At 50.3% G+C, this 16,001-nt stretch overlaps 11 protein-coding genes across 11 annotated transcripts; 8 read left to right on the forward strand and 3 right to left on the reverse strand.

Moving 5' to 3' along the window:
- Window positions 1-46: 46 nt before the first annotated feature.
- On the reverse strand, window positions 47-1,686 carry BT62DRAFT_962288 (glutamic oxaloacetic transaminase AAT1; the record flags this gene model as incomplete). The annotated part of the gene is made up of 6 exons (XM_043188637.1): window positions 47-296; window positions 351-901; window positions 953-1,174; window positions 1,228-1,356; window positions 1,414-1,523; window positions 1,584-1,686. The coding sequence occupies 6 exons, from the start codon at window positions 1,684-1,686 to the stop codon at window positions 140-142; spliced, it is 1,272 nt and encodes a 423-aa protein (XP_043043956.1). The 3' UTR covers window positions 47-139.
- A 160-nt stretch (window positions 1,687-1,846) lies between these two features.
- On the forward strand, window positions 1,847-4,104 carry BT62DRAFT_943355 (aspartyl-tRNA synthetase). Its single transcript, XM_043187874.1, has 8 exons — window positions 1,847-1,965; window positions 2,016-2,151; window positions 2,208-2,567; window positions 2,621-2,767; window positions 2,828-2,987; window positions 3,041-3,431; window positions 3,496-3,619; window positions 3,676-4,104. Exons 1-8 carry the CDS (start codon window positions 1,943-1,945, stop codon window positions 3,949-3,951), a joined length of 1,617 nt encoding a protein of 538 aa, XP_043043957.1. The 5' UTR covers window positions 1,847-1,942; the 3' UTR covers window positions 3,952-4,104.
- A 72-nt stretch (window positions 4,105-4,176) lies between these two features.
- BT62DRAFT_927748 (uncharacterized protein) lies at window positions 4,177-5,126 on the forward strand. Its single transcript, XM_043185340.1, has 2 exons — window positions 4,177-4,696; window positions 4,749-5,126. Exons 1-2 carry the CDS (start codon window positions 4,472-4,474, stop codon window positions 4,782-4,784), a joined length of 261 nt encoding a protein of 86 aa, XP_043043958.1. The 5' UTR covers window positions 4,177-4,471; the 3' UTR covers window positions 4,785-5,126.
- Window positions 5,100-6,929, reverse strand: BT62DRAFT_978585 (SPRY-domain-containing protein; the record flags this gene model as incomplete). Its single annotated transcript, XM_043189356.1, has 2 exons — window positions 5,100-6,607; window positions 6,659-6,929. 2 exons carry the CDS (start codon window positions 6,927-6,929, stop codon window positions 5,100-5,102), a joined length of 1,779 nt encoding a protein of 592 aa, XP_043043959.1.
- Window positions 6,930-7,018: 89 nt separating this feature from the next.
- Window positions 7,019-8,481, forward strand: BT62DRAFT_1001281 (CBS-domain-containing protein; the record flags this gene model as incomplete). The annotated part of the gene is made up of 5 exons (XM_043176711.1): window positions 7,019-7,286; window positions 7,331-7,743; window positions 7,799-8,029; window positions 8,084-8,260; window positions 8,308-8,481. 5 exons carry the CDS (start codon window positions 7,019-7,021, stop codon window positions 8,479-8,481), a joined length of 1,263 nt encoding a protein of 420 aa, XP_043043960.1.
- On the forward strand, window positions 8,307-9,489 carry BT62DRAFT_927750 (uncharacterized protein; the record flags this gene model as incomplete). Its single annotated transcript, XM_043185341.1, has 5 exons — window positions 8,307-8,954; window positions 9,012-9,107; window positions 9,169-9,261; window positions 9,310-9,397; window positions 9,461-9,489. Coding segments are annotated over exons 1-2 (456 nt in total), but the record flags the coding sequence as incomplete, so codon positions are not given.
- Window positions 9,490-9,624: 135 nt separating this feature from the next.
- On the forward strand, window positions 9,625-10,586 carry BT62DRAFT_513521 (uncharacterized protein). The gene has a single exon (XM_043181219.1). The coding sequence runs from the start codon at window positions 9,790-9,792 to the stop codon at window positions 10,300-10,302; it is 513 nt and encodes a 170-aa protein (XP_043043962.1). The 5' UTR covers window positions 9,625-9,789; the 3' UTR covers window positions 10,303-10,586.
- Window positions 9,931-11,477, forward strand: BT62DRAFT_513215 (syntaxin). Its single transcript, XM_043181218.1, has one exon. The coding sequence runs from the start codon at window positions 10,324-10,326 to the stop codon at window positions 11,404-11,406; it is 1,083 nt and encodes a 360-aa protein (XP_043043963.1). The 5' UTR covers window positions 9,931-10,323; the 3' UTR covers window positions 11,407-11,477.
- BT62DRAFT_943364 (mitochondrial carrier) lies at window positions 11,410-12,751 on the reverse strand. Its single transcript, XM_043187875.1, has 4 exons — window positions 12,637-12,751; window positions 12,308-12,590; window positions 11,626-12,259; window positions 11,410-11,577 (listed from the first exon to the last, which is right to left on the reverse strand). Exons 1-4 carry the CDS (start codon window positions 12,716-12,718, stop codon window positions 11,548-11,550), a joined length of 1,029 nt encoding a protein of 342 aa, XP_043043964.1. The 5' UTR covers window positions 12,719-12,751; the 3' UTR covers window positions 11,410-11,547.
- A 233-nt stretch (window positions 12,752-12,984) lies between these two features.
- BT62DRAFT_1001284 (translation initiation factor eIF4e) lies at window positions 12,985-14,099 on the forward strand (the record flags this gene model as incomplete). Its single annotated transcript, XM_043176712.1, has 5 exons — window positions 12,985-13,170; window positions 13,239-13,429; window positions 13,490-13,553; window positions 13,608-13,721; window positions 13,773-14,099. 5 exons carry the CDS (start codon window positions 12,985-12,987, stop codon window positions 14,097-14,099), a joined length of 882 nt encoding a protein of 293 aa, XP_043043965.1.
- Window positions 14,100-14,271: 172 nt separating this feature from the next.
- On the forward strand, window positions 14,272-15,985 carry BT62DRAFT_1001285 (uncharacterized protein; the record flags this gene model as incomplete). The annotated part of the gene is made up of 4 exons (XM_043176713.1): window positions 14,272-14,486; window positions 14,536-14,675; window positions 14,730-15,061; window positions 15,116-15,985. The coding sequence occupies 4 exons, from the start codon at window positions 14,272-14,274 to the stop codon at window positions 15,983-15,985; spliced, it is 1,557 nt and encodes a 518-aa protein (XP_043043966.1).
- Window positions 15,986-16,001: the final 16 nt, after the last annotated feature.

Genomic DNA, 16,001 nt, shown 5'->3' on the forward strand with positions numbered 1-16,001 from the left:
AGCTAAAATCGAAGCGCGCCTTTCCAAATAGATCGTGGCGGCTATTGCCAAATAAATTTCATTTGCAATTCGCAACGTTTCTAAGACCGTACGCTCGCGAGATAGGCTAATCCTCTATACACGACCAGTACGTTTTCGTCTACAGGTTACCTTTGACAGCAGCATCGACGCTTTCTGCAAAGTATTCGATGTTTCCGGCATTCAAGCCAGCCATTGAGATACGTCCGTCAGCAGTCATGTACACATGAGCTTTCTCAGCCAGAGCCTTGGTCTGGAGTTGGGTAAGACCAGTGAAACTGCAAGAACATTTCAGCATGTGGTGATACCCACCCTCAAAAGACGGAGCGCACCTGAACATTCCGATCTGGCTCTTGATGTGGCCCCATTCGCCAGGAGTCTTGAGATCCTTGCTTAACATGTTGTACAGCTTCTCTCTCATGGAAATAATCCTGTCAGCCATGCCCTTGACTTCGGCCTCCCATTCGGAATACAATGCAGGGTCGCTGAGAATACCATTGGCAATCAAGGCACCGTGCATCGGGGGGTTTGAGTACATAGGTCGGATAACAATCTTGAGCTGACTGTCTACCCGAGCCTTTTCAGCGGGGTCAGCGGTCGTCAACGAGAACGCGCCAACACGCTCGCCATACAAGCCCATATTCTTGGCAAAAGATTGCGCAAGAGCAACTTGATGTCCTTGTGATACAAAGTGACGAACAGCGAAAGCATCACGCGAAGTAGATCCAGAAGCGAAGCCCTGGTACGCCATGTCGAAGAATGGGAACAGCTTCTTTTCCTGGACAATGTCGGATATTTCCTTCCATTGTTCTGGTGTTGGGTCGATACCCGTGGGGTTGTGCGCACAAGCGTGGAGTAACACGATCGACTGTTCTGGAGCCGCCTGGAAAGTCGCGTAAATTACAAGAGGCGAAACACGTTTGCGCTGTCATACCTTGAGGTCAGCCTTCAAACCTTCAAAATCCAACCCAACCGTGCTCTTGTCAAAGTAGCGATAGTTCCTGACTTCAAGGCCGGAGTCACGGAAGATCGGAGTGTGGTTACCCCAAGAAGGAGTGGGAAGGTAGATAACTTTGGAGTGGGGGTAGTGACGGGCCAGGAAAGCGCCTCCGATACGAAGGGCACCCGTTCCGGAGATCGACTGGGTCACAGCAATCTTGGGGTGCATTCAGTATACGGAACGCGGTAAGGACACGAGGACAAACATACTGCACCCTGGCTCAGGGGTACGCTGTCAGCACCGTAGGCGAGCCTGGCTGCATTTTTGGTGAACTCGGGGAGACCAGTGATAGGAAGGTACTCTTTGTCCGGATGATTAGTGGCAATAAGGTCTTCTGCCTGTATACGTGTACGCATAAGTCTGGAGAAATCATCGAATCACGTCAATAATCGAACCTTCTTGACACTGGTGAGGACATATGGCTTCCCAGCACCATCACGGTAGGCTCCCACACCCAAATTAATCTTTCTGGAATCCTTATCAGCTTTGAAGGCTTCCGAAACACCTGTACATTTCCACCAGGTCAAAGTTAGGTAGTGTTAAATGGTGACACGTAAGAACACACCGAGAATGGGGTCGGGAGGACCTGCAGGTACAGCGGACCAAGTAGAAAGAGAACGAAGGGTATTATTTCCCAAGGAACGACGGGCAACACAACTGACGAGCATGATGGTGCGAGTAAAACTTCAAATATGGCCTTGTGTTAAATTTAAGTAACAATGTTCCTTCGGGGTCCGTTTTTCGGCAAATTTCGGCATCGCGTTGTTACACACGGCGATTTCATCCGATCATAGATAAGATAACAAGGCCTAGGCTTATCAAGGCCAGATCAGGACCCTTCCAGATCAGTCCTCCATCACACCTCATTTTATTCATCCTGACTCGTACCGAACAAAGTAGTACCGAATCGTTTCATTGTTCATCATGGCAGAACCTACTCCAGAACAGTAAGTCATATCCGGAGCTCTCCTAGGCCATTCCTTACCCACCCACACAGAGTCGTCGACGCATCATCTGGACCAACGAAAAGCGAACTTAAGAAACGCGCCAAAGCTGCAGAAAAGGAGAAAAAGGCAGCTGAAAAGGCAGCGAAACAAAAACAACTAGCCATGCAGAAATCTGCGGCTGAAGTCGTACGCAAATATGCTTCTTTCACAACATATCTATCTGATGTTATTGGCATCGATAGGACTTTGCTACTGAGTTCTACGGACCTTTGCCCCTCAATCAGTCGCAATCGCGTCCCCGTAGACAATATGTTCAGATATCGACCTTTTCTTCGCGTGATGGAGAGACTGTCTTGTTCAGAGCCCGCGTGCAGACGTCCCGTGCGCAAGGAAACAAGATGGTTTTCCTAAACCTCCGCCAACGGACCGATTCCGTCCAAGCCCTTGTGACTATGACGCCAGAGAAGATCTCCAAGCAGATGATTAAATGGACGGCTGGCTTAGCTGACGAGAGTATCGTGCTCGTCCAGGGTGTCGTCAAGAAGACTCCGGAGCTGATCAAAAGTGCGAGCGTTGCAGATGTCGAAGTGCATTTGTTCCAGGTGCGTGTTGATTATCTCTTGTCATCGTTTAAATCATTTACCTGCCTGTACAGATCCATCTCGTTGCTGGTCTGGACGCCAGACTGCCTTTCTCTTTAGATGACGCTTCTCGGGGTGATGCTGAAGTAGAAGCAGCCGAAACACAGTTTAATAAAGTTCTTCTGGATACCCGGTTGAACAATCGCGTACTCGATCTTCGTGTAAGATTCTCTGTCCTTCGTTTAGGTCTCATACTTAATCCGAAGAACCCTTCTCTCTAGACCCAAACAAATCAGGCTGTATTCAAGCTCCAGGCCGCAGTTGGGGATCTCTTCCGTGAACATCTTAGTGCCAAGGGATTCATAGAAATCCACAGCCCTAAGCTGCAGGGTGCAGCGACGGAATCGGGTGCATCTGTGTTCAAAGTTAGCTACTTCAAGGGTAGTCAATTTCTCTTTCATAATCCTGACTATCATTCTCACGGCGGACACCAGGAAGCGCTTTCCTTGCACAATCTCCTCAGCTTGCCAAGCAAATGGCCATTGCTGCTGACTTTGAGCGAGTATACGAGATTGGACCCGTGTTCCGAGCTGAAGACTCCAACACGCACCGGCATATGACAGAGTTCATGGGTCTTGATCTGGAAATGACGATCGAAGAGCACTACCACGAAGTTATGGAACTTCTCGATGGTCTTTTCTTGAGCATCTTCAAGGGACTCCGGGAGAAATACAAGAATGAAATTGACGTTGTTGGAAAGCAATTCCCAGCCGAAGAATTTAAATGGAGAGAAGGCCCTGAAGGAACGCTGAAGCTGACTTTCAAGGAAGCTGTAGACCTTCTTGTTGCGGACGGCATTTCGAGAGATGTTTTGGACGATATTAAGTACGCGCATTATTCTCTCACCCATTCTTTCGGGAAACCGTAACTTATTTCGGGTTCTGTATAGCACCGAAAACGAGAAGCGACTCGGTCGGATCGTCAAGTCAAAATACGACACTGATTACTACATCATTGATAAGTTCCCGATGGCACTGAGGCCTTTCTATACCATGCCTGACCCAGAAGACCCGGTAAGTATCGTCATCGCTCTATTGTTACGCGGAGCCTACTAAGAGGCGTTGTACAGACGCTTTCAAACTCCTATGACTTCTTCATGCGGGGAGAAGAGATCCTTTCCGGGGCACAACGCATCCACGAGCCGAACCTTCTAGCTGAGAAGATGCGCAGCAAAGGTGTTGATCCTGAATCAATGAAAGGCTATGTCGATGGATTCCGGCTTGGGTGCGCGCCACACGGTGGAGGGGGTATTGGTTTGGAACGGGTGCTGATGTTGTTCTTGAAACTGAACAACATCAGACGGGCTTCATTATTCCCGAGAGACCCGAAAAGGCTGGAGCCGTAGAGAAAACAACGGTAGAGAAGGAGAAGAATTGTGCTTGGTTTCTGTAGAAAATACCGGTGAATTGTAACCATGACTGTATCATTGAGCACAGTGACGTTGTCATTAAATGTTGTCACATATAAGAAGGACATATGCGGTACCATATTTTTATCCTTGTCTTGGTGCAGACGAAGTTTGATGGACATATTTACCAATGCATTCTAATAGTGGAGCATCAAAGGCTCTGAGCCGGCCGTCACCCGTCGACTTATGTATAAGGGAGCGAACACGCATCGTCGAACACTGAAACGCCGTCGTAACTGTCGTCCACTGCTGCGGAAAATTGTTCTTCTTTCATCCACTCCCTGTCGTTGATAGCAAGCATCTGGACATGCTAGCGCTCCTTACGCTGGTCGGCAGACCACTACAAAAGAGAGATGTGTGTACAGGAAACAAATGCGGAACGCCGACAGACGGAATCGCGAACCAAAGTGACGACCGCGACGATGAGCATGGGCTGGACAAGTACGTGGGGATCATCATGGCGGTTGCATTTGTGTTGGTGCTGTTTGTGCTGTGGGTGGCGTTTGCGCAGTGGCCAAAATGGAAACTGCGACAGTGCTGCCGGCGAAGTGCCGTCCAGAAGATCGAGGCCGTCGATCTTACAGAGGCAGCTCAGAACGTGGCGAGACCAGCAAACGCCGCCTTCGTCGACGAGAAGAAGACGAAGCACGACGTAGATGCAGAGCAAGGCCACCGTCGAAACGTGAGACAATTTTTCTGACTGCCTTGCCCCATCGTTTCCTTACCATTTTCAGAGACCCAGCGTCCATGCTGTGATCATCAATCGGTGACACCTGTGGTCTGTCGTCCAGTGTACGAGCTTTTGGGAATCGGACTACATACCCATTATTTATCTCTGGAGGAATCCAGAATTTACGAGAACCTTGAAAAAGGAACACCGACGAACGGAGGATCATGAACAGCCGCAGATCCCCGGTCAAGGTCGGACGACGCAAAATTTAATCCAAGCATAATGACCAGGAGGTTTATTACAACATATCGTCATCATATGTAGTCGTTTCGCACTAATACTGCAGACTTACCTCAGTACTGCACACAAAACAGTAAGGTAAAACTGTCACCCACATACATACACCATGATATACTTAATGCCTTCGACTGCGTCGCCTATCTCGTGACCCATTAGCCTGCCCCAGCGCACTGGCAGGTATAGCATTTCCTTCCAAAGCTGCAGCGATAAATTCAGCGGGTAAGTCGATGTGAACCCCGTCAGCGTAGGTGAACGCATCCAACGGTGAATAGGCAGGAGGGTCTCGCCTGGACAAGCTTCGACTCCTCAGTCTGTCATCGTCATCTCCATCGCTTACAATTCCACTCTCCGGACTACCCGGTCGGTGCCTATTTGACGACAGCGCCTGCAAATGGATATCACGGCGATTAGGCGTCGGTGGATTGGCAGAGCTCATAGGAGACTCAGGAGGCAGATGTACCTGGACTGTCACGTCTGAGGATCCTGAGTCGGATAAGGACGCCGCGATATGAGTGAGCGAGTAACGGTGACGACGAGGCGTCGTAAATGGGTTTCGCGCACCTTCGGGCGATAGCGATCTCGATGAGGTGGTAGGCGAGGAGCGTAGTGAACGACCGCTCTCGTCATCTACATCTGGGTGGATATCAGAATCGCCAGGCGTAGGAGGAAGATTAGTATTTGGAGGCACATGGAAAGGTAAATCTGTGGGTGAAATGTATCTCCGCGATGACGAAACGGTCTCACCATGCTCCTCGTCGACGGGTGTAATAGGTGGCGGCGGACTAAACAGCTCTGACGTCCTGAGTGGTGACGACACAATGGGCTCGCTCGGCGGCTGTCGTGGTCGACGAGTACGATGTAAACGGCGCGACGGTGAGGCGCCAGGACTGCTTGGCGGTGTACCATCACTTGGTAGTCTGATGCGACCACCGACATCAAGCAGAATACTCCCACGTTCGCTCCCATAAGCCGGGGGGGGTGCCAGAGTACCAACACTTGGCGCAAGACCCCATTTCTTGACGTTGGCTTCAACGAATACGAAGCCTCCCTGCCCAAGGTTAACATGAACGCTGCAGGGACCGTCGGCGCCAATGGTAGGAAAGAGATTGAATCGATTGAGGCCGACATACGCATCATCCAGTTTACGGCCGTTCCTAGTGAAGAAGACCGTGCCTGTTCTGGGGCGATATCCGACACCTAGAATGTCGCCCTCCTTTAGGGATGCGTTAAACGATGATGCAGTAAACGGATAATTGTGCGACTTGTCACCGTTGGAGAGGTAGGCAACAGAGTATCGGCTCTGACCAGGAAGACGGAAGGGAGGATAAGGTTTTGTCGCTAGACCGACGGCGACATTAGTTGTCGGAGGAAGATCAAACATCTTAATCTCCCAGTAGTAAACCTCATTCAGCTTTGGAAGGGGTAGATTTGACTGTACGCATGACGACGAAGCGGGATCAGGAAGAAAGGTAATTTCGGTTCTTGCATGCACGAGTAGGGAGTTTACGGTTTCGTAATCTGGCTCAAAGCACCACGCCGAAACTCCCTTTTCCTGGATGGATAGGAACTGGGATAGAGTTATGTCCGTTGGAAGGGAATTTGGAGGGTATTGCAGCTGATAATCTGAGCGGAAGACAAGTGAGATGGGAAGCGATACGAACAAGGAGCACGGACCTCTGGCTCTTACATAGTCTCTCCGAGCATTTTCTGGGACGCTCTCCAGCCACCGTGACTCGACACCTTCAAAGCCGCCTTCGCCATGGATGAGGTCTTCCCTGCTCATGTCTATGGGTCCATCGGAATCGCGTAGGATGATGGAACGGCGCCTGCGTAGGAGGAGGATACATAGCAAGAAAAGAAGGAGAAGAAAGAGAAAAGTAGAAAGAACAATGAGGAGAGGAAGGAGGACCAGCCACGGCTCGTTGGGCTCTGGCTGGTTGTCCATAGTAGCGATGGGGTGGTAGTCAACGACAGAACACGGTGCCCATTGCTCAGCCATCGGCCGGCCCGCTCTCTTCCGGCACCGGCACCGGCATGGCAACCACTTTGGAAGTAGGCCAGCCCTCTCGCTGCCCTTGTCCTGCCATGAGTCTCGCGCCCTCGAATCTGCGCAAAAATCCGTCGAGACGACGAGCTGGTTCGCATCTACCACCCCAGGACGGCCACCATGCTGCTCTCACAGCTATCAGGTCCTTTCTCAAGGGCCGCACCTGCTATGATGCCTTTCCAATCAGCTTCAGGCTCATCGTCCTCGACACCAAGCTTAATGTTAAGCGGGCGCTACAATGTCTTATTCTAAACAGTGCGTCGCGTAACTAGGATTATTTCCTCGCTTATCATTTCCAGGTGTTGTGTCTGCTCCGCTTTGGAATAGCGAAACTTCCAAGTTCGCCGGCATGCTCACAGTCCTCGACATCATTCATCTCATCCAGCACTACTACAACGTCACAACGATGACGTATGAAGCAGCTGCCCTGGATGTCGAAGGCCTCGTCCTCGAAGATCTTAGAGGTTTTCAATTTCTTTCATCGCGCCACTCATCTAAGATTCCCGTTCCAGGAATCGAGACTCAGCTTGGCGTCGCGCAGCCCCCTCTTTTATCGGAACATCCATCTAGCACTTTATACCAGGCCGCAAAAGTTCTCATTCAGACCCACGCCCGCCGCCTTCCCCTTCTTGATGTCGACACAGAGACCGACCAGGAAGTCATTGTCTCAACTTTAACAACATATCGTCTCCTCAAATTTATATCGATCAATGTACACAATAATGCTTATACTTCCTTATCGGAGATACTTACCTCCACCTCAACAGTGTACTAAAGAAATTCAACAACTCCACTTACCGCTGCGTAAGCTCAAGATCGGCACATATGTAGCACCTCCCGCCCCAGGCCAAAAACCTTATTATCCGATCGCGACTGCTGGCCTCTCGACTACTGTTTTCGATGTCGTCCACCAATTTTCTGCTTTGTCTATTTCTGCCGTGCCCATCATTGATGATGATGGTATTGTGGTTAACCTTTACGAGACGGTTGATGTCATTGTATGTTTTCTCCTCTCATAGATGGTTAAATCGCACCTCACTTTCTTTTGTAAGACCCTTGTACGCCTGGGTGCGTACCACACACTTGACCTCACCATCTGTCAAGCGCTGAACCAGCGCTCTCCCGATTTCCCTGGCGTCGTGATTTGTAATGCGTCGGATTCTCTTGGTACTCTCCTACAGCTTATAAAGAAGCGGAGGGTCCACCGTTTGGTGGTAGTGGAGGGAGAGGTATGCAACGTGATATAATTGTTATCGTCAACTGACAGTCGGCACAGGAGGAGGAACGAAAGGGTGGAAAGAAAGGTCGACTATTAGGCATAATTACTCTCAGCGACGTTCTCCGATACGTTATCGGTGCAGCCAGCATAGGCGAAGGATACGATCCCAGTCAAAGGACGAGGTCTGAGGATACGCTGAATCCTCCGTCCCCATCCCAAACACGGTGCTGAACGATAATACCTTGTATTTTTATATCTAGACGATTTCTGGCTGTGATTATCAGTAGATTTTTTGATGTATAGCATACATCTTGACATCATCAGTTTCGTAATCGCACCTTAACATGTGGCCTTTCATTCTGACGAGAACGTTTTCTGCATCTTGTCAAGTTGCAGTCTCCCAAAGGGATGTTCTGGCTATTTTACATGATATACCGACCTTAATTGGTTTCGGTCCGCTGGTGGAAAGTTATGCGCTGCAAAAAGACGGCAATCCCTGCACGTATATGATCGTTGATCGCTTGAAGGTCTTGGGCTTCTTCAGCATAATCACGACGAGTAGTGCTACATTCACTATTCGAGATGACGGGCTGAACATCGAAGTGAATGCAGGTGCTTGGACGCGGCTCAGGACTGAATATCGAGTTAGCCCCGCAGAGGGTCGCGAATTAGGAATATTGATGATCGAGCACGTCACAATCTATGTTCGTCTCCTGCCATCATCGAGACGAGACGTCCTGGACTAATTCACCGTCTGACAGGGCCTCTTCTGCTTCATGCCCTTTATCTATGCCACGCTGGCAAAATCTCATCTGGAAGGACAGGAAAGGCTGGTACGCGCTCTCGAGAAACGTCGTGTACGGATTTACTTTGCTCGCTTGCTCGATCTTCGTACTAACCATAGCTTTGATACTGCAGTGAGCACGAGGAGATTACAATGATTTCCCTCAGTTTCGAATACTACTTCAGCTTAGTCCCTGCTTATGCTTTCTGTGTTGTGGCAATAGCATCGTTCGTCGCCTTTATTTTCTTTGTCAACAAGAGGTCGGACCCATATAGCACATTCCATTACACTCTGAACAAATTACCTGGGGAAGATCCAGACGCACCGCCCAAAACTGAATGGCTGAATATGGGTTACTGGAAGGTTAGTGCCAACGATTCAAGATCTTACCTATCAAAGGACCCCCTGGTTACGCCACGTCTGTAGAACACCAGTGTCTTCTCTGAAGCCTGTCAAGGTACAAGGTAATGCCATGAAAGCATTGACAGTTGTCCTGATCGTCTTTGTAGCGCTCGCTTTGAAGCTCATCCGTGCTGCTGACTGCCAAGCTGGGGACAGAATTCTTGGTGGGTCCTGTATCCACAGAGTGACACGGATGCCCTTTATTTCATATTGGTCCCATAGATGTTGGACATGGTAGTGGGGAGTCGCTCATCCTGCTTCTCTCCCACCCAGATGTTCCACGTCCCTCCAAGCTGTCAGGAATTACAAGTCTTCCTGCACATCACCAGCGTTCTCGTGAGCGGATTGCGAGCATGCGGCTCCGGAACCCGGGTATCATCGAACCGAAGCTTTACCTCGGAGATGCAGTCTATCGACTTGGGAGAGAAGATCACCCACTCGGTTCCAATAACGCTGATATGTACGACACTATTCTTGCTCTTGATTGTGCGTATCACTTTCACACGCGACGGGAGTTTTTACGACAGTCGTTGTCACATCTTGCGCCTGGTGGGAGAATAGCACTTGCAGACATATGTTTCCCGACGACTCGGAAGACCATGAGCCTCAGGACGAGGGTTCTGCTGGAGATTCTAAATATGATACCCAAGGAGAACATAGTTTCGCTCGAGGAATACGAGGCGGACATGCGAAATATGGGTTACGTGGATGTTAAATTAGAGGACATCAGCGACGAGGTGTTTCCTGGGTTTGTACGCTTTCTGAAGAGGCGTGGGTGGGGCTGGCGGATATTTGGGAGAGTGGTGACGGAAATTGCGGGCCGGGCTCGATTTGTAGTAGTGAGTGGCTGTGCAGGAGCATTGTAGGCTTGTTCTTGTCCATGAACGATGACGGCGATTCAACAAGTGTCGATTGTTGACCTCCAGGAGCGTTCTGAACCAAAGCGACATACTGTCTATCGAATCGAAATAAAGGCTCACATTCAGTCATGGACCATGTGGCGCCGTTACTCAGAATTCGACGACCTCCACACTGATCTCGTCCAGGCAACAGGCTTGCCCCCGCCAGCTCCCTTGCCCCCAAAGCACAAATTCTCCCTTTTTCGCTCCCGTACCGACTCCCAGCTTCTCACTCAGCGCCGTGCTGGTCTTGAGACCTACCTACGCGCCATTATCAGTGCCAAAGATGACCAATGGCGCGAGACCTACCCCTTCAAACAGTTCCTTGGAATCCCCATCGGCAAGGCGGCAGCCGTCAAGAATGCTCCCACCCATTTCTCTTCAGCCTCTTGGTTAGACGAGTATCAAGAAATACAGACGCGTCTCCGCGACGTCAGGGCCGACATAAACCGCCGTGAGGCGTTCTCCACCCAGGGCGACGTCAATGCCTCACACAAGTCCAACGTCAGTGCCAAGCAGAAACTCGCAGGAGTCTTGGCCCGTATTGGCACGCTCGGAAAAGGGCTTCAGGAGCTTGCAGTGGGTGGCATGAGTCAAGGCGAGTTGCAGAGACGGACGGACATGGTTGCTCGGCTTCAGGATGACTGTGAGAAGCTGGGAAAGATGGTTACCGTCGCTCGAATGACGTCGGCCCGAAGCGGCGGTGGTGATGCTGCACCCACAACTAACCTAGCACCCTCCACTGACCGTGAGGCGCTTCTCGGTCCCGCTTCTAATACGTTCACAAGGGTGACAAGAGTATTCGGTGCACCCTCGGTACCTCAGGAGACAGAGGAGACCAGGCCACTCGATAATCATGGTCTTTTGGGTTTCCAGCAAACCCAGATTGAGCAACAGGACCAGCAGCTGTCCATTTTAACGACAGTCCTACAACGACAGCGGCATTTGGGGGAGGCCATTGGAGCTGAGATAGCCTACCAGAACGACATGCTAGATGGACTGTCAAACGACGTAGATCGAGTAGGAGGCAAACTTTTGTCGGCAAATAGACAGCTGGGCAGGCTCGGTTAGACGGTCGTACGAATTTATAACATATCTGCATTCCCTTGGTTTTCATGTCTGTATGTAGTACTAGTGTGTGTGTGTATGATACATTATTCAATAGATAATCCATGGTTGAAGTTGATAACACAGTCTAACGATCCGTCTGCGTCAGGCCTTGGCCAAAAACTTTCCGACTCCCTGTAAGTCTATTAAAATCGAGATGTAAGGAACAAGACAATCACGTACCTCAAAGCAGGCAATCATGATACCACATGCTGGTGCAATTTTAGCCATGCGCGGCGTAATTCCAGTGTACAAGGCTGAGGGTCCTTCTTTACGTACGATTTGGCTGAGAAGACCGATAGTCGATGTAACTTTGGGCGCGTCTGATGCTGCTCCCATGACCAGCGCTTGACGTCGGGTCTTGAGAACATCCATTGGCGACGTTATCAGTGCGGCGGCAGTCCCGCTGACAGCACCACACAAAAATGCGACCCATGCATTGCTCTGCCCCTGCCGAGCAAACCCTTTCTTCAAGGTCTCGTAGCTAAACCAGTAAAAACCTGAAAATGGCACATCCCGCCATAATGTAGGCCCAAGCCCCCTCCATAGACAACGAGGACCTTGGGTCTTGACAAGCTGCCGAATTGATGTGAGAACGGAACGTAGGGTATGAGGTTTATCTGCCGCGAGAGGTGTCGATTGTAGATTGGTCCGTACGAGTTCCAGTGGAGAAGCAATTGTAGATATTGTGGTACGAGCAAGTATTCCCGACGTCAAAGGAACGAGATTATCATTGGGTAGTATTGGCGGAAGCACGACATTCAAAAGATGGTCATAAGTTAGCATGTATGCCGTTGAGGACGGAACCCCAATGACCCTGAGCTTCACATGAGGTCCATTGGCTGGCAAGAAAAGGGCAACGTACAATGTTGTTCCAGATCCCTTCCAGAGACCACGCAGACCTTCTGCCTTCCACACATGTTTTACTGCATCGTAAAATCCATTGACCCGCTCCGCCCTGAACACGCCGTTCTCCCAGACACAGACGAGCTCTTCCTCCGCAATGGGGCGTGCCAACGACGACAGATTTCTTACACAGGGCCTATTGAGAGGCTGACAGCATGTATTAGGCGGTGGCCGTACGAACAGAGGCTGGGAGCTAGGTCGCTGTGTTTGTAGCCGTGTTTTGACGACGTCAAATGGCGTCACTGATAGAAAATAAGCAAAGTCTATATGATAGAACCATGCACTTACTAGTGAGCGCCGTCATCGTCGCGCCAGTAGCAGCAGCGGCGAGCTTTGCCTGGAATGGATCCAGGCCATTGTGGATGGACATTTGAGAGAAGGAGCCGGGGGAAATGAGCGAGTCAGCAAATTTCCACATCTGTTCTCCCGTTGTCTTATCAGATAATCCCGGCAAGCCACGGCACGTGCCGGCCGCGGGGTACGAATTCGGCACCGGTGGGTTTGATTTCAAAAAATTTACAAATAAAAAAATTATTGCAAGTATCACCGTCTCACCGACCACATCTGTCATCGCTCCCATTTTGCGCTCGCCCCGTTCACAGTAGTGTTGAACAGCATACCCATTATTGACGCTCAATGGCTTCTGCTCTTTCTGGTCCTTCTCTTGTGGCCTCGAGAGCTGCGCTCTCCGCTGCATTGGCTGATCAATCTGATGCCGTCGACGATTCACTGGAACCGGGAGAAATCCAGGAAGTTGACATGCAGGCTCAGGCCGAGGGTATCCGAACTGTGTTCAGTGATCCCACCAATTTCAATGTCAAGGTATGCTCCGACGTCTGCATTGCTGGCTTAGTTGACCTGCCCCAATCTCACGCGACCTCGTCATGTAGCACCCCCTTTACTCCCCTTGGACTCTTTGGTTCGACTCTCCAGCAACGAAAGGCCGGAATTTGCCCCAAACACCCGTCTCTGCCTTTCCCCAGACACCTGTGCCTCAAACACCCGGAGTGGCGGCGGCACAAGGTTGGATGGAGGATATCAAGCGGGTGATCAGTTTTGACAGTGTCGAGGAGTTTTGGGGGTACGTTCCGACCGTCGCGTTCTTGTGCGTATGCTTACAAAATATCTTCTATCTCTAAAGCCTGTATAATAACATTGTTGCGCCATCTTCGCTACCGCAGAAGGCGAACTACTATCTTTTCAAGGTTTGTCTTGGTTCTCCACACTATTTGTAGTCATAGTGTCGATAATTTTCTCAGGAGGGCATTATCCCGGCATGGGAGGATGAAGCTAACAAGAATGGTGGAAAATGGAGCATTCAGTTACCACGAGACAAAAACCGAAACAACGTGGACAAGATGTGGCTTTACACAGTGCGTAGTGGCTTCTTTATCTTTCTTTATTCTCACTAATCTCTCCTTCAGATGCTTGCTGCGATAGGAGAGACATTCGACCCCCTTCTTACCGAAGCGACTAGCAATGGTGCTCCACCAAACTCTTTGATCACTGGCGTTATTGTTTCCATTCGCCCGCAATTTTATCGAATTTCCATATGGACACGACTCGCTCCATCCGCGGCAGATGAAGATGGGTTGAAGGCGCGGATTGAGGGAATAGGTCGACACTTCAAAACAAGTGTTCTCGGGTATCTCGAAGGGCAGAGACTCGCTGGCCCGCTGGCCACCGAAGTAGAATTTCTTTCGCACAAGGACTCGGAGAAGAAGGGCAAGGCAAAAAAGATAGTTGTCTGATATTCGCAGTGTGTTACGGGTTATTATATTTACATTTATCAATTGACTACAAGTTAACCACTGGAAGGCACGTAAGATCAATGACAAGGTACTGACATCATAGACCGTCCTACTGCGGAGGAACGCCTTGCATCGCCACCTTGCATCTCCAGCATCTCTATCTTTTACCATCATGCCCGTTCCAGGTTTCTTACAATCTTTCGCAGACAGGGCTCAGTCTGCTATCAAAGATTCGCCTCTTGCCCAGCGTCTCCCAAGTCAGCATCGTCCAGGCAGCCCTGATACAAGCGGCCAGCCATCTGCCAATGAAGCCGCGTCCGGTGGCCACAAATCCCACACTTTAGAGGCAATCCAGTATCAGTTACGCAGTCTCGGACAGCAATACGGGTATTTCAATGTCCTCTCTTTGTCCATCAGAATCTGATCTCGGTTCTAGTTCGACTTCACCAGTACAAAAGATCATCACCATCGAAAAGGGTGTTGCGATTGACTTTGATAGTGTATCCAGAGACTCCAAGGCACAGAGTAAAGAACTTTACACTTGGGGTCAATCAGAACTTGACGACCTGAAAGATGGTATGTTACCACACCCTGTCTCACTTCCATCATAGTAACACTTTTTGTATTCAGTGACTGATCGTCTTGCGTACCTTAACTTCGTTCACGGTTCACTTGCCAGCTCTCTTGCGGTGAAGTTGGACACCGCCCGAACGCCACTGAAGCAACTTCGTGATGCCGAGGTTGCCCTCACACCCCGCCGGAACATCCGCGCCGGACTACAGACTCAGCTCGCAAGGCTCGAACATGACAACCCCAAAGGCATGGAGAAGAAGATCAACGAACTCAAGGATCAGATCAAGAAAGCCGAGTCCGATGATCAACCGCAAGAAAGAGAAGTTGAGCTTTTGAAGAGAAAAGGTATCCGCGAAAGCGAACAAGCCAAATGGGATGCTATCCGTGAGGTATGTCTGTCGTTTGTCAGAATCCCTTGCTTGCGTCTAAATTGATAACTGTAGTACGGCGAAAAGCTTATTCTGTTGTCACAAGCTGCAAGTCCCGTCATTGCAGTGTTGCCGACGCTTCCACCTACCCAATCATCTCCGTACAGCGGCGCCCAAGCCACCGGTGCTGCGCGCGCTTCGTTGCAACGTGCCCTTGATAATTATAAAACTGGGCACATCAATCTTCCACCTCAAGTTGCGGAATCTGACCTCAGTCGATCTGATACTCGCAGCTTTGGCGAAAGCCATGCTAGTGAGCTCTCGAGCATGACCACCGATATTGCCGGTGCCACCAGCCCTGGTATTCCACTATCGCCGCCGTTAAATGCGACCAAGGAATCTTCACAAGCAGCATCCGAGCCTACGAAGTACGACCCCCCATCTTCTCCTCCACAGACCCAACCTCCTCCAATCAACCCGTCCAACTTGAATCTCTCGCCGACACCTATTCCTTCCTCTGGTAGTCCCTCATTCACGTCTCCCAATGCGTCCGGTGTCCCATCGAACCCGTCAAAGCCTAAGCTACCTCCGATCACGCCCACCATAGCAGAAACGGGGGTACCCCTGGCTGCCGGTGAATCGGGACCTGGACCCGCAAGTGGTTCTTTGCATGGCATTAAGGCTTCGTCTCCGTCGGGCGGTAATGGGTTTGTTTCTGCAGAAGAAGAAAAGAGACGACTTGCCGCGACGTATTCTCAGGCATACAATGCGCTGCCTACATCACAAACGGCCATTTCTACGCCTGAAAGTGCCGAAGAGGAAAAGAAGAGGCTAGAAAGAGAGGAAAGAGAGAGAATTCTGAGTGGGAATCATGGACCGACGGGGAGCGGAGGCAGTAACGCCAAGAAGGATGATGACGAGTTGCCGCCATACCAGGACATTTGATTGTGTTGTTCTGGTA

This window comes from Guyanagaster necrorhizus (genome assembly GCF_019112545.1).
Source record: "Guyanagaster necrorhizus MCA 3950 unplaced genomic scaffold BT62scaffold_4, whole genome shotgun sequence".
Lineage (NCBI taxonomy): Eukaryota > Fungi > Basidiomycota > Agaricomycetes > Agaricales > Physalacriaceae > Guyanagaster > Guyanagaster necrorhizus.